This window comes from Alexandromys fortis, unplaced genomic scaffold (genome assembly GCF_014885135.2).
Source record: "Alexandromys fortis isolate MF-2015 unplaced genomic scaffold, M_Fortis_MF-2015_v1.1 scaffold_146, whole genome shotgun sequence".
Classification (NCBI taxonomy): Eukaryota; Metazoa; Chordata; class Mammalia; order Rodentia; family Cricetidae; genus Alexandromys; species Alexandromys fortis.
In genome coordinates, this window is record NW_026068042.1 from 3,575,653 (window position 1) to 3,596,917 (window position 21,265).

Genomic DNA, 21,265 nt, shown 5'->3' on the forward strand with positions numbered 1-21,265 from the left:
TCATAAGGCTCTTCATGTTGCCTGCCAGTGACCAGACTTGAATCACCTGACCACATCTAGCTGCAAGAAGGTCTGGGAAAGTCTTTCGCTGAGTGACCTCATGTCTTTTAGCTTGTTTTGATTCTGCAGACCGTGCGCAGAATCGCATAGTTGGGATGGAATGGTAGCTCACGTTTGTAATACCAGCACTTAAGAGGTTAAGCTAAGGAGATACCCATGAGTTTGGGGCCATGCTGGTCTTTACATAGTGAGTTCCAGGCTAGCCTGGACTATGAAAGGGCAGGTAAGGTGGTTGAGTGGGTCAACGCACTTGCTGTGCAAGCCTGCAATCTAAGTTCAATCCTTGGAACCCACATAAAGGTGTGAGACTCAAACTCACTCTGACTTCCACATGTGTCTTGGCACACATACCACACACATACATCATATACATAATCAAAATGCATTAAAACTTGGGCTAGGGAGATAGCTCAGCTGTTAAAGGCTAGGCTCACACCAAAGCAAATTAAAACTCATCAAATATGTTTAAATATACATGAGTTTAAGATTATATACATATAGACCTGTGTGTGCATGCGCACGAGTGTGTGTGTAAATATAGAGTCAGCATGTGTGAGCAAGCACGAGCATATGTGCCTAAATGGTCACTTCCAGAGAATGAGAAATAAGTTTATCATCATGAAAATTAGTACATAAAGGGAAAGAAATATGAATCTTTTATCCCCTGTATGCTCTGAAACTAAGGATGCACAAATAAGAGACAAAAGTGGGGCCTTGTGGCCACTAAGTGATAACATCAGAATATTATCATTTCACAGTACTTAAACCCCAGTGAATTAATGTTAGAGTAGAAAAGGCTCTTATATCTGAATCAGAGTTCTCCTGTGTTGTTAGAGCCTGTTTGTTTGTTTCCTGGCCACCCAGACTCTGGAAATAATCACACAGAAACTATATTATTTAAATCACTGCTTGACCAATTACTCTCGGGTATTCCTAGCAAGCTCTTATATCTTAAATTAACCCATTTCTATTATTTTATATTTTACTATGAGGCTTGTGGCCTACTGGCAAGGTTCCGGCTGGCAGTTCATGTCTTTCTCTTCTGCTGGTTCCATGGCTTCTCATTGACTCTGCCTTCTTTCTCTCAGCATTCAGTTTAGTTTGCTCACCTAGCTCTGTTCTGCTAAGCCATTGGCCAAAACAGCTTTATTCATTAACCAATAAAAGCAAAACATAGACAGAAGGACCTCCCACACCATTTCCACTTTTCTATTTAAATAGACAGGAAGGTTTTAACTTTAACATAGTAAAATTACATATAACAAAGCAGGTCTCAAGCAAGAATTACAGTTACAATATTTATATTTACTTTATCTTTTATCATAACTAAGGAAAACTATAACTATCTATTCTTCTCCATCATAGACTCGAGAAGGATATAATATTACCTAAGTAAAATTCTAAAATTGACAGAGACCATCTCACTGCCAAGACATCACCCTAAGTTCTTCTATATTGTTGGGGAATCCATCTTCAGCTTACCGGCCCATAGTTTCTGGCAGACTTTTCCATGAAGCAGGAAAATTCAAAGACAGTTCCACCTATAATAGCAGTTTGTCAGTCACTTTCTTCTGTGTCCTGCAGAATGTCTGGCAGACTCTTTCATGAAGCAAGAACCCCAAAGGATGGTCACGCCTTTAGGCAAGTTCAGCAGTCATTTCTCTGTGGGTCCTGCATATCCCATTTACACAGCGTAACATCAAACAGTCCAGGCAAGAGCAGTTTCTTGCCCAAGTGGCTAACAAACTCCATAAGGAGCCTCTTCGATGCCCATCTTCCTCTTGAAGTATGTTGAAATACGGAGCGGCGGGGCTGCGTCCCCGGCACCCGGCCGCCCGCATGGCTAGCTTATGCCCGAAATAATTACACGGAAACTGTATTCTTTCAAACACTGCCTGGCCCGGCTAGGTCCAGTTTCTTATTGGCTAGCTCTTACATATTGTTCTAACCCATTTCTAATATTCTGTGTAGCCCATGAGCTGGCTTACCAGAGAGGATCTTAACCTGCGTCTGTCTGGAGTGGGAGCATCATGGCGACTCACTCACTCAGCTTCTTTTTCCCAGCATTCTCCTCTGTCTACTCCGCCTACCTAATTTTCTGTCCTATGAGGGCCGAGGCAGTTTCTTTATTATTAACCAATGAAATCAACAGATAAGATACAAGACCCACCTCCATCAGAAGTAATTATTACTGCCAGGAGCAGATGTGTCTCATTGTCATGAAAAGTCTTAAGTTCTTAAAACATTTTAAATGCCATATTCTGAAGGTCTCTGAAAGATTTGAAGAATACCTATCTAACTGAAATATATCTCTCTATATCTAGAAAGCCTACCTAACATGACTAGAAGCTTGACTATTATAGATGATTATCTATTAACCTATATTTCTTAGTTATACATTAAATTTTTAAATGAGCTGCACAAACACAATACCTTAATCAAGAGCAGAAATATACATATAACAAAACTGACCTTAAATTTTTATCAATAAACCAAGATCCATACCAATGCAAATCTCTACAGCATATCCTCTTTTAAATGTAAACAAACATGTATAAACAATATTTGGGAATTTGTGCATGGTTCTCTCCAAACTGCTTCCTGCTTTTTGTTGGGTGAAGTAATTTTAGGGAGGTATTCACAGCGACCTTTCTGGGGAATTTTAGTCTATCAAACCACATCAGTCTGGAAGAAATCCACAGGTTCTCATCTTCTGTGGAAACAAAACAAGAACCTCTTTTCCAAAGCATCATGGGGTAATTTCCATTCCATCTCATGGTCTTGAGTCCGTTCTCAGAGACTGGGAACTTCTAAGAGCAGACATGGTGAGCACTATATCCTTGTATCTTCCATGATTCCAAGATGAACTCATGATTGCATTCACTCAGCACGCTTGTTGTCACTGTCTCAACAAGGCCCTTCCAGATCACTCTATCCAAAATGTCTCTCATGCAACAAGCACCATCCAGCTGTCTTGTCCATGTAGCCCTTCACTGTAAATGGTTTGGGTTCCCCTAGCACTTAGTACTCATCTGTTTTGCTTACCCCAGTGGCCAGGACAGTTGCTCAGAGAGCTGGGTGAATGTGTCAATAAAGAAATGAATGTGAGCAGGGTGTGACGATACACACTGTCACCAACGGCTATTTGGGAGGCTACGGCAGGAGTATATCTTGAGCTTCTGAATCTTGAGGCAAGCCTGGGCCACATGGCAAGACTCCATTCCAAAACAGTAGTTAAAAAAAAAACAAAGTTACACACATCAAAAAGAGGGACCGCACATAAACAATTAAACATGCAATAAACTTTTCTAAAAAAAAAAAGAAAGAAAGAAAGAAAGAAAGAAAGAAAAGAAAGAAAAAAAAAGAAAAGGAAGCAGATGAAGGGGTCAAGGGTCAGGCATGAGTACTTAAATTTTTGCACAGTGCTTACAGAGAACAAGCAGGTTGAGAGCCCAGGCTCCCAGGAGAGGTGTCAGTCTGCATCACAGAGATGTGCTGGGTTAGTGTTAGGGCTGTCTGTCTAGCATGTGACCACCCCCGTCTTGCCAGACAGCTATTAACGACATGCCTCTCTACTGGACAATATGTACTCATTTCTGTGCTCAGACTGCCCTTGAATGCCTCAGTGACATCAAAGAAAAGTGACATTCCTGCAAAAATTACAAGGAGGCCATAGAACTTAAGGGTAAGTCAATCAACACAATGAAATCGCCAGCTACTGTTTAGCTGGATTTCAGCAGCACCCTGCCCCAGACACAATCAAAGAATCTCCCAGGGTCTGAGAAATTCCAAAGGAAAGTGGAATCCAATGGCTCACGCCTCTCAGCGGGGCTGAAGCTCTCTTCTGCATTTGCAGGGACTGACTGGCAAGGTTGGCCCTCCCTCAAGATCTCCGGTAGATGCCAGTGGCCTTTTCCAGGGTGAAGTGTGGTCAGAAAGTGTGTCAATAACTTTGACGCCATCGCTAGAATCTTGCCATTCATGAATATGAACTTAAGAAGAAAACTCCAAATTAAGTGGAGGTTAGGCTGACCCCTTTTAAGTGGGCTTTGTGGTTGGTGCTGGCGGTATGTAAAGTTCAAACCCAAAACAGGCCTATTCACAAGTACCAATTTCCACAGACTCATTAGGTCAGGAATTCATTACGCAAAGCAATTGTTCTAGCAAAAGCCAACTATCCCTAGACAGTTCTTTCCCTATAGACCCTTCCCTGCTCAAAGGTTTACCCCATTTTTGTTTGTAGGATCTTATATTCAGTCCCTTCTCTTGCTATCATCCAGATGAGCAGATGAACATGAAGGTCCCTTCCTTGGCACACATACCCACATGCTGCCTGTGTACCTATGGACCTCACCTTCAACGACCTGTCTCCTGGCTTCAAGTGACCCTACGAGCAGGCTGAACAAAGGGCACACCCCTTGGAGATGATCCTTAGTAACTGCACATCTGAAAGCAAACAAATTGGTACTTCCCTAGGGTTACAAAACAAAATTCTTTTATATGCCTTAAATTTACAACTTTCCTTTCTGGGTGTTTCCAATATTCTTAATGCGTGAAGAGCCCATAAAATTCAGTGTGGTCTAGTTTGGTCTCGCTTCTTGGGAATGTTTCCTAGACATTCCCCAGTGTGGTGTTAGTGAAGAGCAAACCCAGTGTGGGTCCTGGATGCTGGCACTCGGGCCCTCATATGACCCGCAGGACTCTCAGATGGGTCCAATCTTATGCTCACTTGACAGACATCCACAGGCTCCATTCCCACAGTGGTGTTGACTTCCTAGACTCTTAAGAAGTGGCCAGGGAACAAAGACAATGAGGTGCTTGCGAGGCCTGGTACAGACCTTGGAGATTTGAACTCATGGAGCTGGAAGAGATGTAGGCCTAGTGGCTGCGTAAATACTACAGTGAGGATCCAGAAAGATGAAGGGGAGAGAGACAGCTGGGGCTGGACATTGTGGGGTGCAAGGGTAAAAAGTAGGCCTGCCAAGATGGGTGGCTTAATCTTCACTGGAGAGATGGTAAGGACTACCTGAGGTACAGAGAAGATGTTGGGCAGATTAACCTTGCGGCTTCCCTATACTGTGGTTGGGGAGACCGAGAGATGAGTGTCGAAACCCATATGGCAGAGAATAAGGCTGCCCTGGCCCAGCAAGCCTGGAAGTGTAGAGGGCACTGAAAAGGAGGACGCCTGTTGCAGAATATTCCTTTACACTGTCTGAAGACGTGTTGTTATGATTGGTTTAATAAAGAGCTGAATGGCCAGTAGCCAGGCAGGAAGAGGTTAGGTGGGACTTCTGGGGTCAGAGAGGTCTTGGGGAAGAAGAAAGGCAGAGCTGCCAGCTGGAAGCAAAAGAAACAGGAAATGAAGGAGGAGAGGTTAAAAAAAAAGCCACGAGCCACGTAGCAGCACAGAGATTAATAGGAGTGGGTTAATTTAAGTTGTAAGATCTCGTGAGAAACAAGTCTAAGCTAAGGCCGAGCTCTCATAATCAGTAAGAAGTCTCCTGGTCGCTATTTGGGAGCTGGCGGTCCAGAGAAAAACTGCCACAGATGCCACTGCATCCCACTTGGGGTGACAGCCGAGTCAGGGCCGGCAATAACAACTACACTGAAGACTGCCCCTTGCAGCGACCAAAGGAAGCATGCATCCAGAGCTACTCAAGTCTGAAGAAAGGAAAAGCCATGAACATCACAGCTGATATTAATAACACAGCTCGAGAGGACTAAAGAAAGGCACCTGTTTCCATGGACAGTCAGAAGTCAAACTAAAAAGGGGAAAAAAAATAAAAGAAAGAAGGGAGGGAGGGAGGGAGGGAGGGAGGGAGAGAGGAGGGAGTTTCTTTTGACCCCTGGTGGTTTTTAGAAAAAGTTAAGGAAAAGGGCAGAAAGAGAGTCTCCACTCTGTACCCAAAGTTAGCTGAGTCAGGACCTGTTTGAACAATGAAGATGCTGGAAACCTCCTCCCCAGGGCAGCTCATCCTGCTGAAGCTGGAAACACTGCTCCTCTCAGCTGGACAGTGGCAGCTGCTGGGGCTCTAGCGCAGCTCCCAGGGGGAGTTGGAGTGGTGGCCAGCATGCGCCCTGTGAGCAGAACCTCGGTGCCTATGCCAATGGCCCACTGCCCCAGAGGCTGGACGCCCAGCTCAGCACGTAGCTGACTTCACACGGACTGAGGCTACGGCTAACTGCATTTTCAATACAGAAATAGTCTTTGAGGACACCAATCACAAACCCCTCTGTTGCCCGGATCATCCTGCACCTCGCTCTCCACCCGTTTGCGCAGTTCCATGGCGCTACACAACGACACTCTTTCTCCATTCCCAAGAGTGCGTCTCATTTCCTGACCTATTTAATACAGCTCTCAGCTAACCTGGGTGGCTCAGTGAAACGCTAATTTTAAGCTGCAACGCCTCCTCCAGAACATGCCTGCATGCAGATGAGGAATACAGAGAGGGAGAAAGAAAGCACGAGCAGGGGTGGGGGTGGGGAGCAAGCTGGAAACAGTCACAGGCATTTTCTGTTCGAATACAGCAACCTGCTGAGCAAGGCAATCCCACAGCCCATGAAATGGGGCCAATTTTCCAGACAGCCTGTTGGTTGGTTTTGTTTCCAACAAAACAAACAAAAGTATGTAGAACGTTCGAGGCCTTGAGCTCTTTCTCCCCTCAGCCCCATTATGCCCCCGGGGATCCAGAACAGGGTGCTCCGGGAGGAAGGCTCTGCCTGGGCTCCTATGAATAATTGTTTATGCATGTTCTATTAGGAAAAGGCAGCCATCAGTACGCTCTTACCGTCCTAACACTGGACTGCTCTTTGTGAAGGGCCATTTGAAATAGATCCTAATTACATGGTCTCCAAGACCTGTTTCAGTCTTGTGAACTTGCAGATAACTGTAATTATCCAGTAACAGAAGCTTCTTATTTCTTAAATGACTCTGAATGGCACATTTAAATGGCACTGGGTGTTTCTTAGGTTAAAGCGAATGCATTTTAACCATTTCCTTTAACTATCTGATTAGCTTGAAATAGCTTAAAAGGACCCAGTGCTCAGGGGCTGTTGAAATAATGACAGGCTTTACACGTTTTCGTGTCTTTCGTATTTTTCTTTAATAGAACAGTTGGAGAAATGGGTCAGTAGTTAAGAGTACATGATGCTTTTGCACAGGACCTGGGTTCACGTCCCAGGACTCACATCTGGTGGCTCACAGCCAGTCAGTCACCTGTAACTCCAGTTCCAGGAGATCCAATGCCCTCTACTGGCTCCCATGGACACTGCATGCACATGGTGAAAATAGATACTAATGTCCATATAAATACTCATAAAATAACCCAAGATCTAAAAAGACTTCATTTAGGGCTTAAGGGACATAGTTCAGTCAGTAGAGAGCTTAGCTGGCACACACAAAGCCCTGGATTTTTACCACCAGCAAAGTGTAACCAGATGAGGTGTATGCAACTGTGACCCCCAACAATGGGGAAGTAAAAGCAGAAGGATCAAAAGCTCAGACTATCCTTCTTGGTCACATAACAAGTTCAAGGTCAGTCTGGGCTACAAGAGACACAGCCTCAAAAACAAGTTAAGTGGGGGGGGGAGGGGGGAGGGGGGACTAGAGTAATGACTCATCAGTTAAGGGCACTTATTGCTCTTGCAGAAGACCCAGGTTCGATTCCCAGCACCTGCATGGCAAATTACAACTGTGTAACTCCAGTCCCGGGGGATCAAATGCCCACTTCTGACCTCAGGGGGAACCAGGCACTTATGTGGTATACACCACACACACACACACACACACACACACACACACACACACACACATCAAAACACCCATATACATGAAATAAAAAATAAAAAAATAAATCTTTTGGGAGGAGTGAGATGGCTCAGTAAAAAGCATTTGCCACCAAGTCTGATGGTGTGAGTGTGAACCCCAGGACTCACAGAGTAGGAGAGAACTCACTCCTAAAGTTGTTCTCTTGTGAGTCTGTTCTTAAGTACTTTTATTAATGAGACTAAGAACCCACAAAAGGAAACCCTGAATGTCCCAGTAACACAACCGTGTCCTCCTAAAGACATTTTATTAAGAGTCTGAAAGACAGACAGTAGCATAAGCAAGGTGCAGGAAGGGAGAACGGAGAAAAGGAACAAGAAATCCATGCCTGTTTGAGTTACAGCCCAAGACAATAGGCACATCCAGCAGTAGAGATGATGATAGAAGAGGGGGCTTCAGAGGAAGGATGAGGTGCCCCAAGGGCCAGGATAAAAGACTATTTACTAGAAAAGGAAACCGCTCCCCAGAAGAGGAGTGGGCTAGTGAGCTCAGGGTAAGCTCCAACAGGACTGGCCCACTAGGCACATGACCTTCAGAGACGTTTCAGTCCCCAAATTTAATTGCTCTCCAGACTTCCCCTCTAAACCAGGCTCCTTTATTTCCAAACTTCTCTATCTAAAGTATGGTATCAGAAGCATTACTTCAAGCAGAGCCACTAGCTGATGTAGAAGCAGAAACCTTCCTTGGTCTCAGCCACACTCTGGCTATTTTACTGGCCTTCTTGCTAAGATAATAGGTAGAATTGGATGAAAGACACCAACATGTAGCTCTTGAGAACAGACAGGAAACCAGACCAGTGATGGCCCCTGTGGTGGTTTAAAAGAAATTGGCCCCCAAAGGGAGTGCACTATTAGGAGGTGTGACTTTGTTGGAGTGGGTGTGGCCATGTTGGAGGAAGTGTGTCATTGTGAAGGTGGGCATTGAGGTCTCATAAGTGAGCCACTATAATTAAATTTTTTCCTGTATAAACTGGACAGTTGTGGTGCACACCTTTAATCCCAGCATTTGGGAGACAGAGGCAGGCAGATCTCTGTGAGTTTGAGGCCAGCCTGGTCTACAAGAGTTAGTTCCAGGACAGGCACCAAAGCTACACAGAGAAACCCTGTCTCAAAAAACAAACAAACAAAATGTCCCCTCTATGAGAGCTTCCATGGTCGTGGTGTTTCTTTACAGCAATAGAAACTCTAAAGCAGAAGTTGGTACAAGGAACTTCAGTGTTGTGACAGGCTGGATCATGTTTTTATTTGGAATAATATGGAATAATAATGGGAGTTTGGGTTAGGAAAGCAGTGGAATGCTGTAAGTGCTGCTTAATGGGCCATACCAGTAGGAGCATGGAAGACAGTGGTGCTGAATTATCTGAACTGGGGGGGGGGGAGACAGGGGTTGGCTTAAGAGGTTTCAGAGGAGAATATTAATACGTGGTCTAGAGAGCATTCTTGTGATATTGTGTTGAAGAAAGTGGCTGCCTTTTGCCCTTGTTTGTAGAGTCTGCCTGAGGCTAAAGTGAAGAGTTTTGGGGTAATTCCACTGGTAGAGGAAATCTCAAAACACACTAGTATAAAATCTGTCATGTGGTTATTAGTGGTAACTCTAATAAAGATTTGTAATGAAAAGGGGCAAGCCAAATCAGGATAAATTACAAAATGTAAAATTTGAGAAGGAGTACCAGGAAGTGGAATGGAGCTAAAACCTGTGTTCAAGGAGATAAACAGATTAAGAACTGGAGAAAAGGGAGTGGTGACATCTGGGCAAGGTCACACCCAGCTAGATTTCCCACTATGAAAAGGAACTAAAGAAAAACTTAGAGCTGGGTGTGGGGACGCACGCCTTTAATCCCAGCACTTGAAAGGCAGAGGCTGGCAGATCTCTGAGTTTGAGACCAGCCTGGTCTACAGATCCAGTTTCAGGATAGCCAAGCTTAGGCAATGAAGGAAACGATGGGCAACAGAAAGCTGGTGAAGATGTAACTGAACGAGGAGGCCATGTTCCAGCCACAGCCAGCAGCAGAACTTGGCAGCTTCGGCCATGTGGTTCTGGCTTTAGAGTTAAGGACAGCTTTGGAATATTCCTCTGTGACCAAGGAAAGCCTCAGAGGCGAGGCATGTGTCAGGGGTGTCCCTGAACGGGGGCCCAAAAAGGTCACTGTGTGAAGCTGTGAAGAAGCCTGGATTGCCTTGATGTTAGAGCGGCCAGAGTCCTGGGATACCTGCAGAGGAGAGCTGCGAAGAGGGGGTGGAGTCAGCCCAAGAGAAAGAAGTGCATTGCAGTCAACAAAGCTGAATGGAGTTGGAGATCTGAGGAGCACTTACAAATCAGAGACGGAGGTGCAGCGTTTGGAGTTTGCCTAGCTGGTTTTCCGTCTTGCTTTGGTCCAGTGTTTCCTTACTATGCTTCCCCTCCCTATGTTTTGGAACAGTAATATATATCCTGTGCCATTACAAGTTGGAATGTGGTGGCTTAAAAGAAAATGCCCCCCAAATGAGTGGCACAATTAGGAGGTGTGGCTTTGTTGGAGTGGGTGTGGCCTTGTTGGAGGAAGTGTGTCACTGTGGAGGCAGGCTTTGAGGTCTCATATATGCTCAAGTCACACCCAGTATCTCAGACCACTTCCTGTTATCTGTGAGTCAAGATGTAAGAACTCCTAGCTCCTTTTCCAGCACGTTTGCTTGCATGCTGCCTGCTTCCTGTCATGACAATAATGGACTAAACCTCTGAAGTGTAAGCGAGCCATCCCAATTAAATGTTTTCCTTCATAAGAGTTGTTGTGGTCATGGTGTCTCTTCACAGCAATAGAAACACTAACTAAGGCAGTCACTCTTCCTTTCTGGAGATGGCCTCCCTTATCTGCATGGCTAACCTCTGGTTGCTCTTAGCAACTTCCTACCACCAACAGCACTGATCAACTCTGATGACATCAACACAATCCTTCTATATGAATAGCATGTTCCCACTGAGATTCCCTAAGATCTGTATGTTGAGGATATCAGTGAAGTTTTGGTTAGAAGCAAGCTGTGCTGGGGGGGGGGGTAAACTAGTCATCAGTAAGAGGAGGCTGGGAAGATAGGCCAGCATACTGCGCTTGGTACGCATGCATAAGGGACCTGAGTTCAAATCCTCAGCATGAGTGTAAAAAGTACGGTGTGGTTGTATGTTCCTGTAATGCCAGCATTGTGGGGGATAAAAACTGGAGGATACCTGAGACTTGCTGACCACAAACATAGTTCCAGCTCAGTGAGAGACGCTGTCTCAAGGGAACAGGGGAGCAGAGCCATAAAGCAGGGACATGACAAACAACCCCCCCCCACACACACACATGCACACCAAGAATTACTAAAAATAAATAAATATATTTTCAAAGACAGAGCCGCACCCTGACCACTCTGCCTTGTGGGCAGGCTGACTGGTGAGCGACCTAGCAGCTGCAAAATTAAACAGCTCCTAGAGAAGAGGAGTATAATGAGGATTTCCTTCACTTTCTTTTCTGCAAAATCAGGCCTCTACATTTGGGGCAAACATTTTTGGGGAGACTCATAAAAAGTATTTTTATTGTTATATATTATCACAGAGCTATGGATACGTTTACAAAGACTATTTGATTAAAATAAACACATAATTAGAACCTCTGAAACTCTGGAAGGAATTGTAAGACGAAAATATTCATTTAAGTAGTTAAAATTATGTGTAAACACATTCTGTCTCTGTGTGGGTATGCACATGTGTCCTCAGAGACCAGAGAGTGCCCTGGACCCCTGGAGCTGGAGTTCCAGAAGTGGCGAGTACTGGAAACTGAGCAAGATACGACATTTTCAAGTGGAAATGCAGTAGGAGAATTGGGTGAACACTTGGACCAATACAAGCCCTTCTTTAAGGAAGCGCCAGCTCTGTTACTGCTTCGCTGCAAATCCTGATACAGCTGTGACGTCAGGAAACGGAGACAATCCCGTGGTGTCCAGAAACCCCTTGTGGTGTCTGGAAACTACATGTTCAGTGTAGCTGCGACACTGCCTAGCTCCTGGTTCAGCAAGAGACCCTGACTCAAAAGGAGTAGAGAAAAAGGCAATGAAACAGGACATTCCATATCCACTTCCAGCCTCTGAACATGCTCCCCCACCCCGCCAATGCACGAGCATGTGCGTGCACACAGGCAAGCACACACGGAAGTTAGTAAAATAACTCTTCAGTCTGGCCGTCTCTCCGTATCTGAAGAGATGGTGGACAGGCACATGGAATCGTGGATACGCAGCTGAACTAAGAGCTTATGCTCTGAATCCACAGACTTGAAATGTTTTTCTTGTTTCATGGTCAAAAAAGCTCCTTACTCAAGAGGTGCTGTTCAGGCTCACTGAGTAGTGAATTCACAAAGTGTGATGAATTGGACCTCATGAAGAATTCATGAGTTCTCATTTAATGCTAATTTTTTTAAAGGGCCTACATTAAATGATTTTAAGACCCTGGCTCAGACTGGCAAGCAAAATGATTAAAGTTCAGAGAAAATTCAATCCCAAACCGCACAGTCAAATTATACAAGAGTACATTTATTCCTTCCCTTGCAGCGAATGCCTCAAGCCTGCAACATTCAAATAAAAATTTAAAGCTATTTTTCTCATACTGCATTTAATCAAACTTTAATAGCCCTTTGATCCTTAAACAAGAAAACATTCGTGCTAGTCCCCAAGACTCTGCTTTATGCATGCCAGAGGAGTGAAGGATGCCTGTGTCTGTGGAGGATCTACACTCCCTCCCGAGTGTCCCCACAGATGTCTTGTCACGGTGGGCTTAGCTAGACCTTGCCAGAAACTTTGATTTGGCATTGATTCTTCATTTTGCAACTGGAGAGATGTGTTGCAAAAACCAAGCTGTTTGGAAGCTTGAAAGAAACTAATAATAGTCTTGGGGCAGCAAGATGGCTGGGTGGGTAGAAATGCTTGCCGTGCCAGCCCGATGACCTGAGTTCAACCCAGCACCTATGAAAGAGAGGCAAGTGTGAAGGTGCACATCTGGAATTCCAGGACTCCTACGGAGAGATGGAAGGCAGAGGTAGCGGGCTCACTCAAAAGCTTGAGTACCAGCTTTTCTCAGTTCCTCAATGGGGCAGAAACAAACAAAGACGCCACCTCACAAACAAGGTGGAAAGATGAACTAGCCCCCTGAAAGTTGTCTTCTGACCGCCACACTATGGCGCATGCGTCCCAACTGATGACGTGTGTGAAACTCTCTCGTGCATGCTTCCTCTCACACGCTGCTTCTCAATAAGAAATGCTTTTTTCAAACCAGTAATTAGCTATTGGTTGAGATAGTTAACAGACAGTAGTTTCTGAACAGGAGAGAAGACATTCTAGTAACTGACTGGATAGAAAAGCACAAATTCACTCAGGTTAAGTTTCAACACAGTCATGCCAGGTGTGCAAGCACACACCTCTAATCCCAGCACTTGGGAGGCAGAGGCAGGTGAATCTCTGTGAGTTTAAGGCCAAGCCTGGTCTATGGAGTGAGTTCCAGGGCAGCCAGGGTTACACAGAAAAAACTGTCTCGTAAAAATCAAAAATACAAAAAGCCCTCCACACAGCCAATAAACTAAGCACAAAGTTCAACTCAGTAATAGTGGCACGGTTACTCACTCATTTCTGTAAACACCATTTAAAGACCTTTGACTCTGAAAGAATCAGTAGTTCAGAAGCTTAACATTTTTAATAAACAGAAGCCTTTAAGTTAAGGCATTTTGTTGGAATTTTAGAGATGGACAAACTTAAAAGCAGTTATATAAATAGCTATCAGAAAGAACAATGAGAGTCAGAGAACCAGGGATGAAAACAATGCAAACCAAAGTCTGTTGAGACTACTCTAACAATACACAGATTGGTGGCTTAAGACAACAGGAATCCGGTCCTGAGTTCTGGAGGAACTTCTTGCCAAGTTCAAGATCAAGGTACTAGGAGACTTGGTGTCTGATGTGGACACACTATCTAATCACAGACTCTGACCTGCTGTATCTTTCCGTGACGGGAAGGATATGCCTTTACAAGGAGACTAAACAAACAAGAGTTCAGCCCTTGTGATCTGATGACCTGCCATGGGCCTCACCTTCTAAGTCAGCACAGTGAAGCTATGGATTCCAATACTACCTAGAATTCCCAGAGAAATATGAATGAACAGTCTAAAACCCAAATACCAAGTCAGGTGGCTAAAGGAAGGTAATGAGGTAAAGATAAAACACATTAAGACTCATATACAATCATTGATGGATAAATATTTTAAAGCCTTTTGTACTGGCTGGTTTTGTGTCAACTTGACACAAGCTAGAGACATCAGAGGAAGGAGCCTCAGTTGAGGAAATGCCTTCAGGAGAGCCAGCTGTAAGGCATTTTTTCAGTTAGTGATCATGGGGGAGGGCCCAGCCCATGGTGAGTGGTGCCATCCCTGGGCTGCTGGTCCTGGCTTCCATAAGGTGAGCTGAGCAAGCCATGGGAAAGCAAGCCAGTAAGTAGTAAGGAGCTTCCCTCCATAGCCTCTGCATCAGCTCCAGCCTCCAGAATCCTGCCTTGACTGAGCTCCTGTCCTGACTCCTTTCAGTGAGGAACAGCAGTTCTGAAGTGTAAGCCACATAAACCCTTTCCTCCCCAACTTGCTTTTTGGTCATGGTGTTTTGTCGCAGTATCAGAAAACCCTGAGGCAGATATTGGGACCAGCATAGAGTGGGATTGCTGTGACAGAACTGGAAAGACTTTGGAACTTTGGGCTAGAAGAGGCACTGAGTGTTATGAGCTCAGTAGGATATTCTGTGGAACTGAGAAGAATATTAAGAGCAGTGTAGAAGATGGAGACCTGGCTTCTGAAATTTCAGAGGGAAGACTAAAGACTCTACCAGGGCTGTTTGTTGTTTGAATTAAGATCCTGTGGTTCAGGTTCGCTGGGACTGAAAAACCAGCTGTTATTAACAAGATACCAGAACTACTAGAGCAAGTTTGCTTTGCTGGGATACTTGATGCTAGTTGGCTAGAGCTAAGAAATTAGCAGTGATTAACAAGAGACCAACATCATTGAGGTGAAATCTTCTGGGAACACCGAGAAGTTGTGTTCCAGATTTGGTAACGTGTGGTACTAGGTTTGAAGGCATGAAGGGGTCACGGAGAGCAGCTGAGGCCTGACACGGAGTGGCCAGGAAAGTCCATTGGTGAAGGTGCAGTTTCTGTGGCAGTTTAAGGACCAGGACTGAAAGGGTCATACAGAGAAGTTGAGGCCTGGCACCATGAAGAGAGCCTATGAGAGGCTACTGGTGAAAGTGCACCCCAGTTGCAGCAGAAGACCCTAGAGTTTTGGAGATGCCAGTACCATGGGATAACTACCAAAAGCAGCAGCAGCCAGCCGGAGCCTACAAGACAAGCTGTGTGTGTTGTAGCAGGCAGAGTCAGAGAAGTGACCATAGCCCTTTGCAGTTCAGAAAACTGAGTGGATCCCAGATAATTGGACATTGAGATATTTATACTGTTGGACTTTGGTTTTGCTTGGTTCAGATTGTGATGGTGCCCTGGTTCTTTCCTCTTTTTTCTTTTAAATGATAAAATTTATATTTATTTGGGTCCCATTTATTTTTTAAATTTTATTTATATATATTTTTCTTTTTTTAATTATTTTTTTATTTTTTAAACAATCTTTTTTTTTAACATACCAATCCGAGTTCCCTTTTCCTCCCCTCCTATCTCTCCCCCACCCCATTTCTCAGAGAGGGTGAGGCTCCCATGGGGGAATCAACAAAGTCTGTCACATCACTTGAGGCAGGAACAAGGCCCTCCTCCCTGTATCTAGGCTGAGCATGGTATCCTTCCATAGGGAATGGGCTCCAAAGTCAGTGAGCTCCTGAGGGTCAGCTGTTTCTGTGGGTTTCCCCATCATGGTCTTGACCTCCTGCTCATATTATCACTCCCCTCTCTACAACTGGACTCCAGGTGTTTTTTCCCTCTTGAAGAAGGTATTTAATTTTGAGTTTTAAAGGCGCCCACAGATGAAAGACTTGAACTTTTTAAAAGAGTGGCTATTTTAAAGGAATCGAAATTTTAATGTGTTTGAATCTGTAAAGACTGTGGGACTTCTTAAGTTATTTAAGATCTTGGGGATGAATAAGAAAGGAAGGGTTGTGGCTTCATAGTGATGTGTTTGTGTGTCAAGTTGACAAGGGGTCAGTTGTACTGGGTGGTTTTGTGTGTCAACTTGACAAAAGCTAGAGTCATCAGAGGAAGGAGCCTCACTTGAGGAAATGCCTTCATGAGATCCAGCTGGAAGGCGTTTTCTCACTTAGTGATCAATAGGGGAGGGCCCAGCCCATGGTGGGTGGTGCCATCCTGTGGGTTGCTCCTCCTGGTTTCCATAAGAAGGTGGGCTGAGCAAGCGGAGAAAGCTACAAAAAAGCAAGCCAGTAAACAGCTCCCCTCCATAACCTCTGCATCAGCTCCTGCCTCCAGGATCCTGCCTTGTCTGAGTTCCTGTCTTGACTTCCTTCAGCGATAAACAGCAGTTCTGAAGTGTACGCCAAATACACCCTTTCCTCAACTTGCTTTTTGGCCGTGGTGTTTCGTGGCAGCAACAGAAACCCCTAAGAAAGCTTTTATTTCACGTGAGCCATTTGGTGCAGTGAGAAGGCACTGCAATGCTGACACTAAGTAACAGGGCTGGGGTGGGCTTCCCCTTTGTAGACGCTCAGGGGCAGAATGCTTGCCCGCGCCATGTTTGATCCCCAGGACTACAAAGATAAAGAATGTTCCTTTTGCAATCATTTATCTTGTTATACATTCTAAAATCAAAACTAGATTTTTCTTAAAAAGGAAACAAAATAGTATCAAAAAACCTGGGAATGCTATTAGTAATACCATTATGCATAGAGAGGGCTCAGGGCCAAAAGCCTTCTTGTGCAAACATAAGAACACACTGGGATACTATGCAAGCATTAAGACCTTTCTCCCTTTCAAGATAGCCACAGTAGCTGGGCAGTGGGCGGGAGGATCTGAGTTTCAGGACAGTCAGGGCTACACAGAGAAACCCTGTCTCAAAAAAACCAAAGTTCATCCTATCCTAATTTACTATGTGAAAATCTATATACATTTTGCTTAGAGATTTTATTTCTCCAGAGAAGTCATCCCATACTTTGATTGACATAGTCAAATGGTCTACAGTTGGTTATTGACAAATCTTATAATTCACATAGTCAACATTTTCTACAAATTTCTACAGGTGTAATGTATTCGAGAATGTATATGTGCGTGTGTGGGAGTGGCTATGCCTTCTGAGGCAGTCTCATTATCCCAGGATGGCCCCAAACTTGCTATATAGTTGTAGGTGACCTTGACTAGTCTTCCTGCCCTCACTGAGTGCTGGGATTACAGGCATAGATGGTGCTGGGCCTATATAGTTTTAAGAAATGAATGACAAGAACCACTGCAGGTAAAAACAGCTTTATTTTGTTCATTTTGGTCTTTTTTAGAAGAGCAAAACTATCAAATGCAATCAAAGTTACTTTGTCTTATAGTCACTGGTTTCCTTTGGAAAGGAACACACATTTGAATAACTTGTAATTCAAACATATCAAGTTCCCACTTCATTTCCTTCTTTTAAGTCAGCCGCAGTAGAATCATTCTGGGTAAGTGTTCATATTCTCTCACCTTTATTCATACTGAAATAATACAATATTTATAAACCAAACTATTTGCTGTTCAGAAAGCTGGAAAGGTTCTTTTACATAATAATTTTGATATGATAAGAAACCACGCAAAACCGGCATTTGCAAAGGGATAAAAATAGGATAGACTCCTTGAAAGAAAACATAAACAATAATTTCTCTTATCTAAATAATTTCAATTGAGTGAATATATTTATCTGATAATATATCCTCTATCTTAGAATATAAAAAGTGCTCAGATTATTTATAATAAAAATAACAAAATTCTAAGAACTGAAAATAATTTAAATAAAGATAATACACTGAGAACCAAAATGACACCTGTGCTGTCATGGAGGGAGGTGTGAATCTACCTGAACTCAGAAGGGACTAAAGCAAGGAGCTGGAACATGCATAGCTCCTGCCTGGAGAAAAGAAAAACAGTCTCTGGAAGCTCCATGTGTCTTTATTTAGATGAAAGCCACTGACAAGAAATCAGGTATCTCAAGACAGACTTTGCAAAATGCAAAGTTGGGATACTTGCCTTGACTGCCCTACACTAGCTGCGGTGCACACTCAACTCAAGAGCTCAAAAGACAAGCACACATCTTTATAAAATGCATGTACGGAGGCCTGGGGCTAGTGTGATCCTCAGGACTGCAATTCACTTCCTTTCAGACAGGGTCTCTCGGTGCTGGAGGTTACTCAGTAGGTTAGGCTGCTGGCTAGTGCTCCAGGGACACTCCTCTGACTCCCCAGTGCTGGGATTTCAAGCGCACACTCACTACCAGACCCAGCATTTTTACATGAGTTCTCGAGAACTGAACTCAGGTCCTCAAGATTTGCCAGGCAAATAACTATGCCAAGACAACAGACATAGCAGGACCATCCTGGACACACACCCAATGGGAACACCTGATCTTTGCAATGTTTGCATGGCCTTTTCAGGTCGTTTATTAATGACACACTGAAACACTGGCAGAATTTAATATTGAACAGAGTAACAGAGCTTTGGTTTGTGGGGAAGACATGTTTCCTGGCGATGGAATGCGTTTGTCACCTTTGACCCCACCTAAATTTCCCAGCATGAGCTAACATCTTGTTTGAGTCTAAGTCAATGGTTCTCAACCTTCCTAATTCTGCTGCCCTTTAATATGGTTCTTCATATTGTGGTGACCCAACCATAAAATTATTTCATTGTTTCTTCATAACTGGAATTTTACTACTGTTATGAATCATAATGTAAATATCTGATATACAACCCCTGTAGGGGTTGCGACCCCACAGGTTGAGAACCATCTTTTCTGTTAGAATTTTTCCAGGACAAAAACAGTAATGTGAGGAAATTCTTTAGACTCATTTCTTCACTTTCCTCCCCAGAATATTTACTGGAGACATTTAGCATACCTTGTTCCAGAAGCAAACTCCAAAAGGACAAGTCCCAATTAAGGGGCTAGATCATAGTGTATTTTAAAATCTTTATATTAACCACAAGATTCTCATAAATACAATTCCACAAAATATTTTTTAAAAGCTCTAAGAATGTACTTGGTGAGTGGCTACAGAAGCCAAGATATGCAGGACAGTGACCAGGTACCCAGGCTGGTGCTGGGCTATGGGGCAGGCTGTCAGTTTCTGAACAGCAGCATCCTCTCGGCGCACTTCTGCCCCACAAGGTTGGCATACTCCAGAACACCCTCCTCCTCACTCGGGTCTTCTTGGTAGTTCTTATAAACAGCATAAGGCATGGTGGATCGCCTGTGAAGTACCCGTAGTCGGTTAAGGTCCTTACTGCGGCCTTCATCCACTGCAAAGAGACAAATACGGATCAAAGACTGCCGTATATCAAAGATGTGCACGGCCAAAGTACATCATCTGAAACGTGATGGCCTCACAGGTCCTCACTGTGTGGTATGTTCATGAGCATGCTCCTAAGAATACACAGGAAGTTTCTTCGTGAAAGGCAAGAAGCATTCCCTAGTTTGCTAGCCAAAACAAAGTAGAGTCAAAGAATCACACTCAACTGAAAACCACTGGCTATATTGTACCTTCGGATTTGCTGAGGTACAGTGGCATCTATAATGTTCCAGAATCTTTCCAGAGTCTGTATTAAATCTTAGTACCTCTCCAGCTAACATGCTGCCCGAGGCTCTGGCTTGCATGGGGACTTACTGTCAGCAGAGCAGCATAAGGAAGGAGGTCTGGCTCTGCTTTCTCCTGTTCTTTATGGAGGGCAGCAGGGCAGCTTCTCACAGCTTCAAAAGAAGACAGAGTACAGGGTGCTGTTGCTTCCTTTGGGCTTTCCCGGTTCCCATATACAAGAACTCATGGCTTATATCAAGAACACCTGTGCTCCTGCCTTCCCTGAAGCTGGGCGTGGTCTCGCGACTCAGTTCTGGTCAGCATGAGTAGTGCTTTATGGGACTGCAAGAGCCTTCCGAGAGAACAAGTTATCTCTGCCTTCCTTCAGGCAATAGCCTGTACATGGGCAAACATAGGGCAAGAGTCTAACTTCTACCTTGGAGCTGGAAGGTAGGGGCATGCCTTTGGTTTAGTGAAAAGACAAGACTCAAGGTGGTCAGCCTCTGACTTCATGGAATAAGCTATCATGCTGGGGATAAAATACCTGGGATGAGCTGGGGTGGAGGGGTACGCCTGTGGTCCTGGCACTTGGGAATTAGAGGCAGGAAGATCATAAGCTCAAGGTCATCCTGGCTGTAGAGAGGTCTAAGCCAGCCTGGGCTACACAGCAAGACTTCAACATGCATGCACACTCGTACACATGCACACACATGCACACACATGCACACACACCGACCAAAGAAAACGTACACAGGGCTTCAAGATAGTAAATTCTGGAATATTTGTATACTTGTAAAGAGTGCTGGGAAAGGAACCCAAGCCAAAGTGTGAAACTCACATGCTTTCTACACACCAAATACAGACCCAGAACTTCTTATACAAAGTACGCATGGCTGTAACCTACCACCTAAGGCCAGGAATGGCGTTTATAACTAAGACACAAACATCTACAGTTTCTTCTTTCTCAGAAGTTGATGCTCTAAAGCAGAATCAAACTCAGGAGATTTCAGGAGAGAAAAGAACAGAATTCCTGCTATTCCTCAGATGCCAGAAACAGAGAACACCAATGTACTGCATACAATTTATCTGCCCAAACGCATGTGAAGGAGAGGGAGCCCATCCAGTCTCAGACTCCAGGCCTGCCTGTTCCGTCGGTTGGGCTGCATGGCCTCTAGCTTACGATCATCTTGTCATATCCTCAAGGATGGGACATGTACATCCCACACAGTTAAGATTAAAAGTAATTTAAACATAAACAAAATTCTGTAAGATACTTAAAACACTAAAAATTATGATTTAGTTAGCAGGGAGGAAAAATGTAGCTCACATTCTTACAAGACCCATTTAGAACCGTCTTATAGATACAAACATGACATCCATGCTCACAGACAAATCTACAGTGCTAACCCGGCCCAAAGGCCTTCCCTTGATGGGCCTTGAAGCGACCCAGGAACAAGCTATTTTGATATGAAGACGGTTGCCATGGCACCCAAGGAAAGCTGCCAGCCTACTAAGATACAAGAACTTCTACTTCTCCTTTCCCAAAGCTGCATCACAGCTTAACTTTATAAAATAAAAACACAAGGAGTCTTGCAAGTTCTTAGGGATGAGCATTTGGTCACTAATGACTCAAATGCGCTGCCAGCTCC

At 44.2% G+C, this 21,265-nt stretch overlaps 1 protein-coding gene across 10 annotated transcripts in view; it reads right to left on the minus strand.

The window, feature by feature from the left end:
• Positions 1–17,315: 17,315 nt before the first annotated feature.
• Ate1 (arginyltransferase 1) overlaps positions 17,316–21,265 on the minus strand; it is a 110,326-nt gene continuing 106,376 nt past the window's right edge. For all 10 annotated transcript variants that reach the window (XM_050165931.1, XM_050165926.1, XM_050165924.1 and 7 more), the window contains one exon: positions 17,316–19,341. In XM_050165931.1, coding sequence (XP_050021888.1) covers positions 19,163–19,341 — 179 coding nt within the window. In that variant the 3' untranslated portion in view covers positions 17,316–19,162. The remainder of the gene's footprint in view (positions 19,342–21,265) is intronic.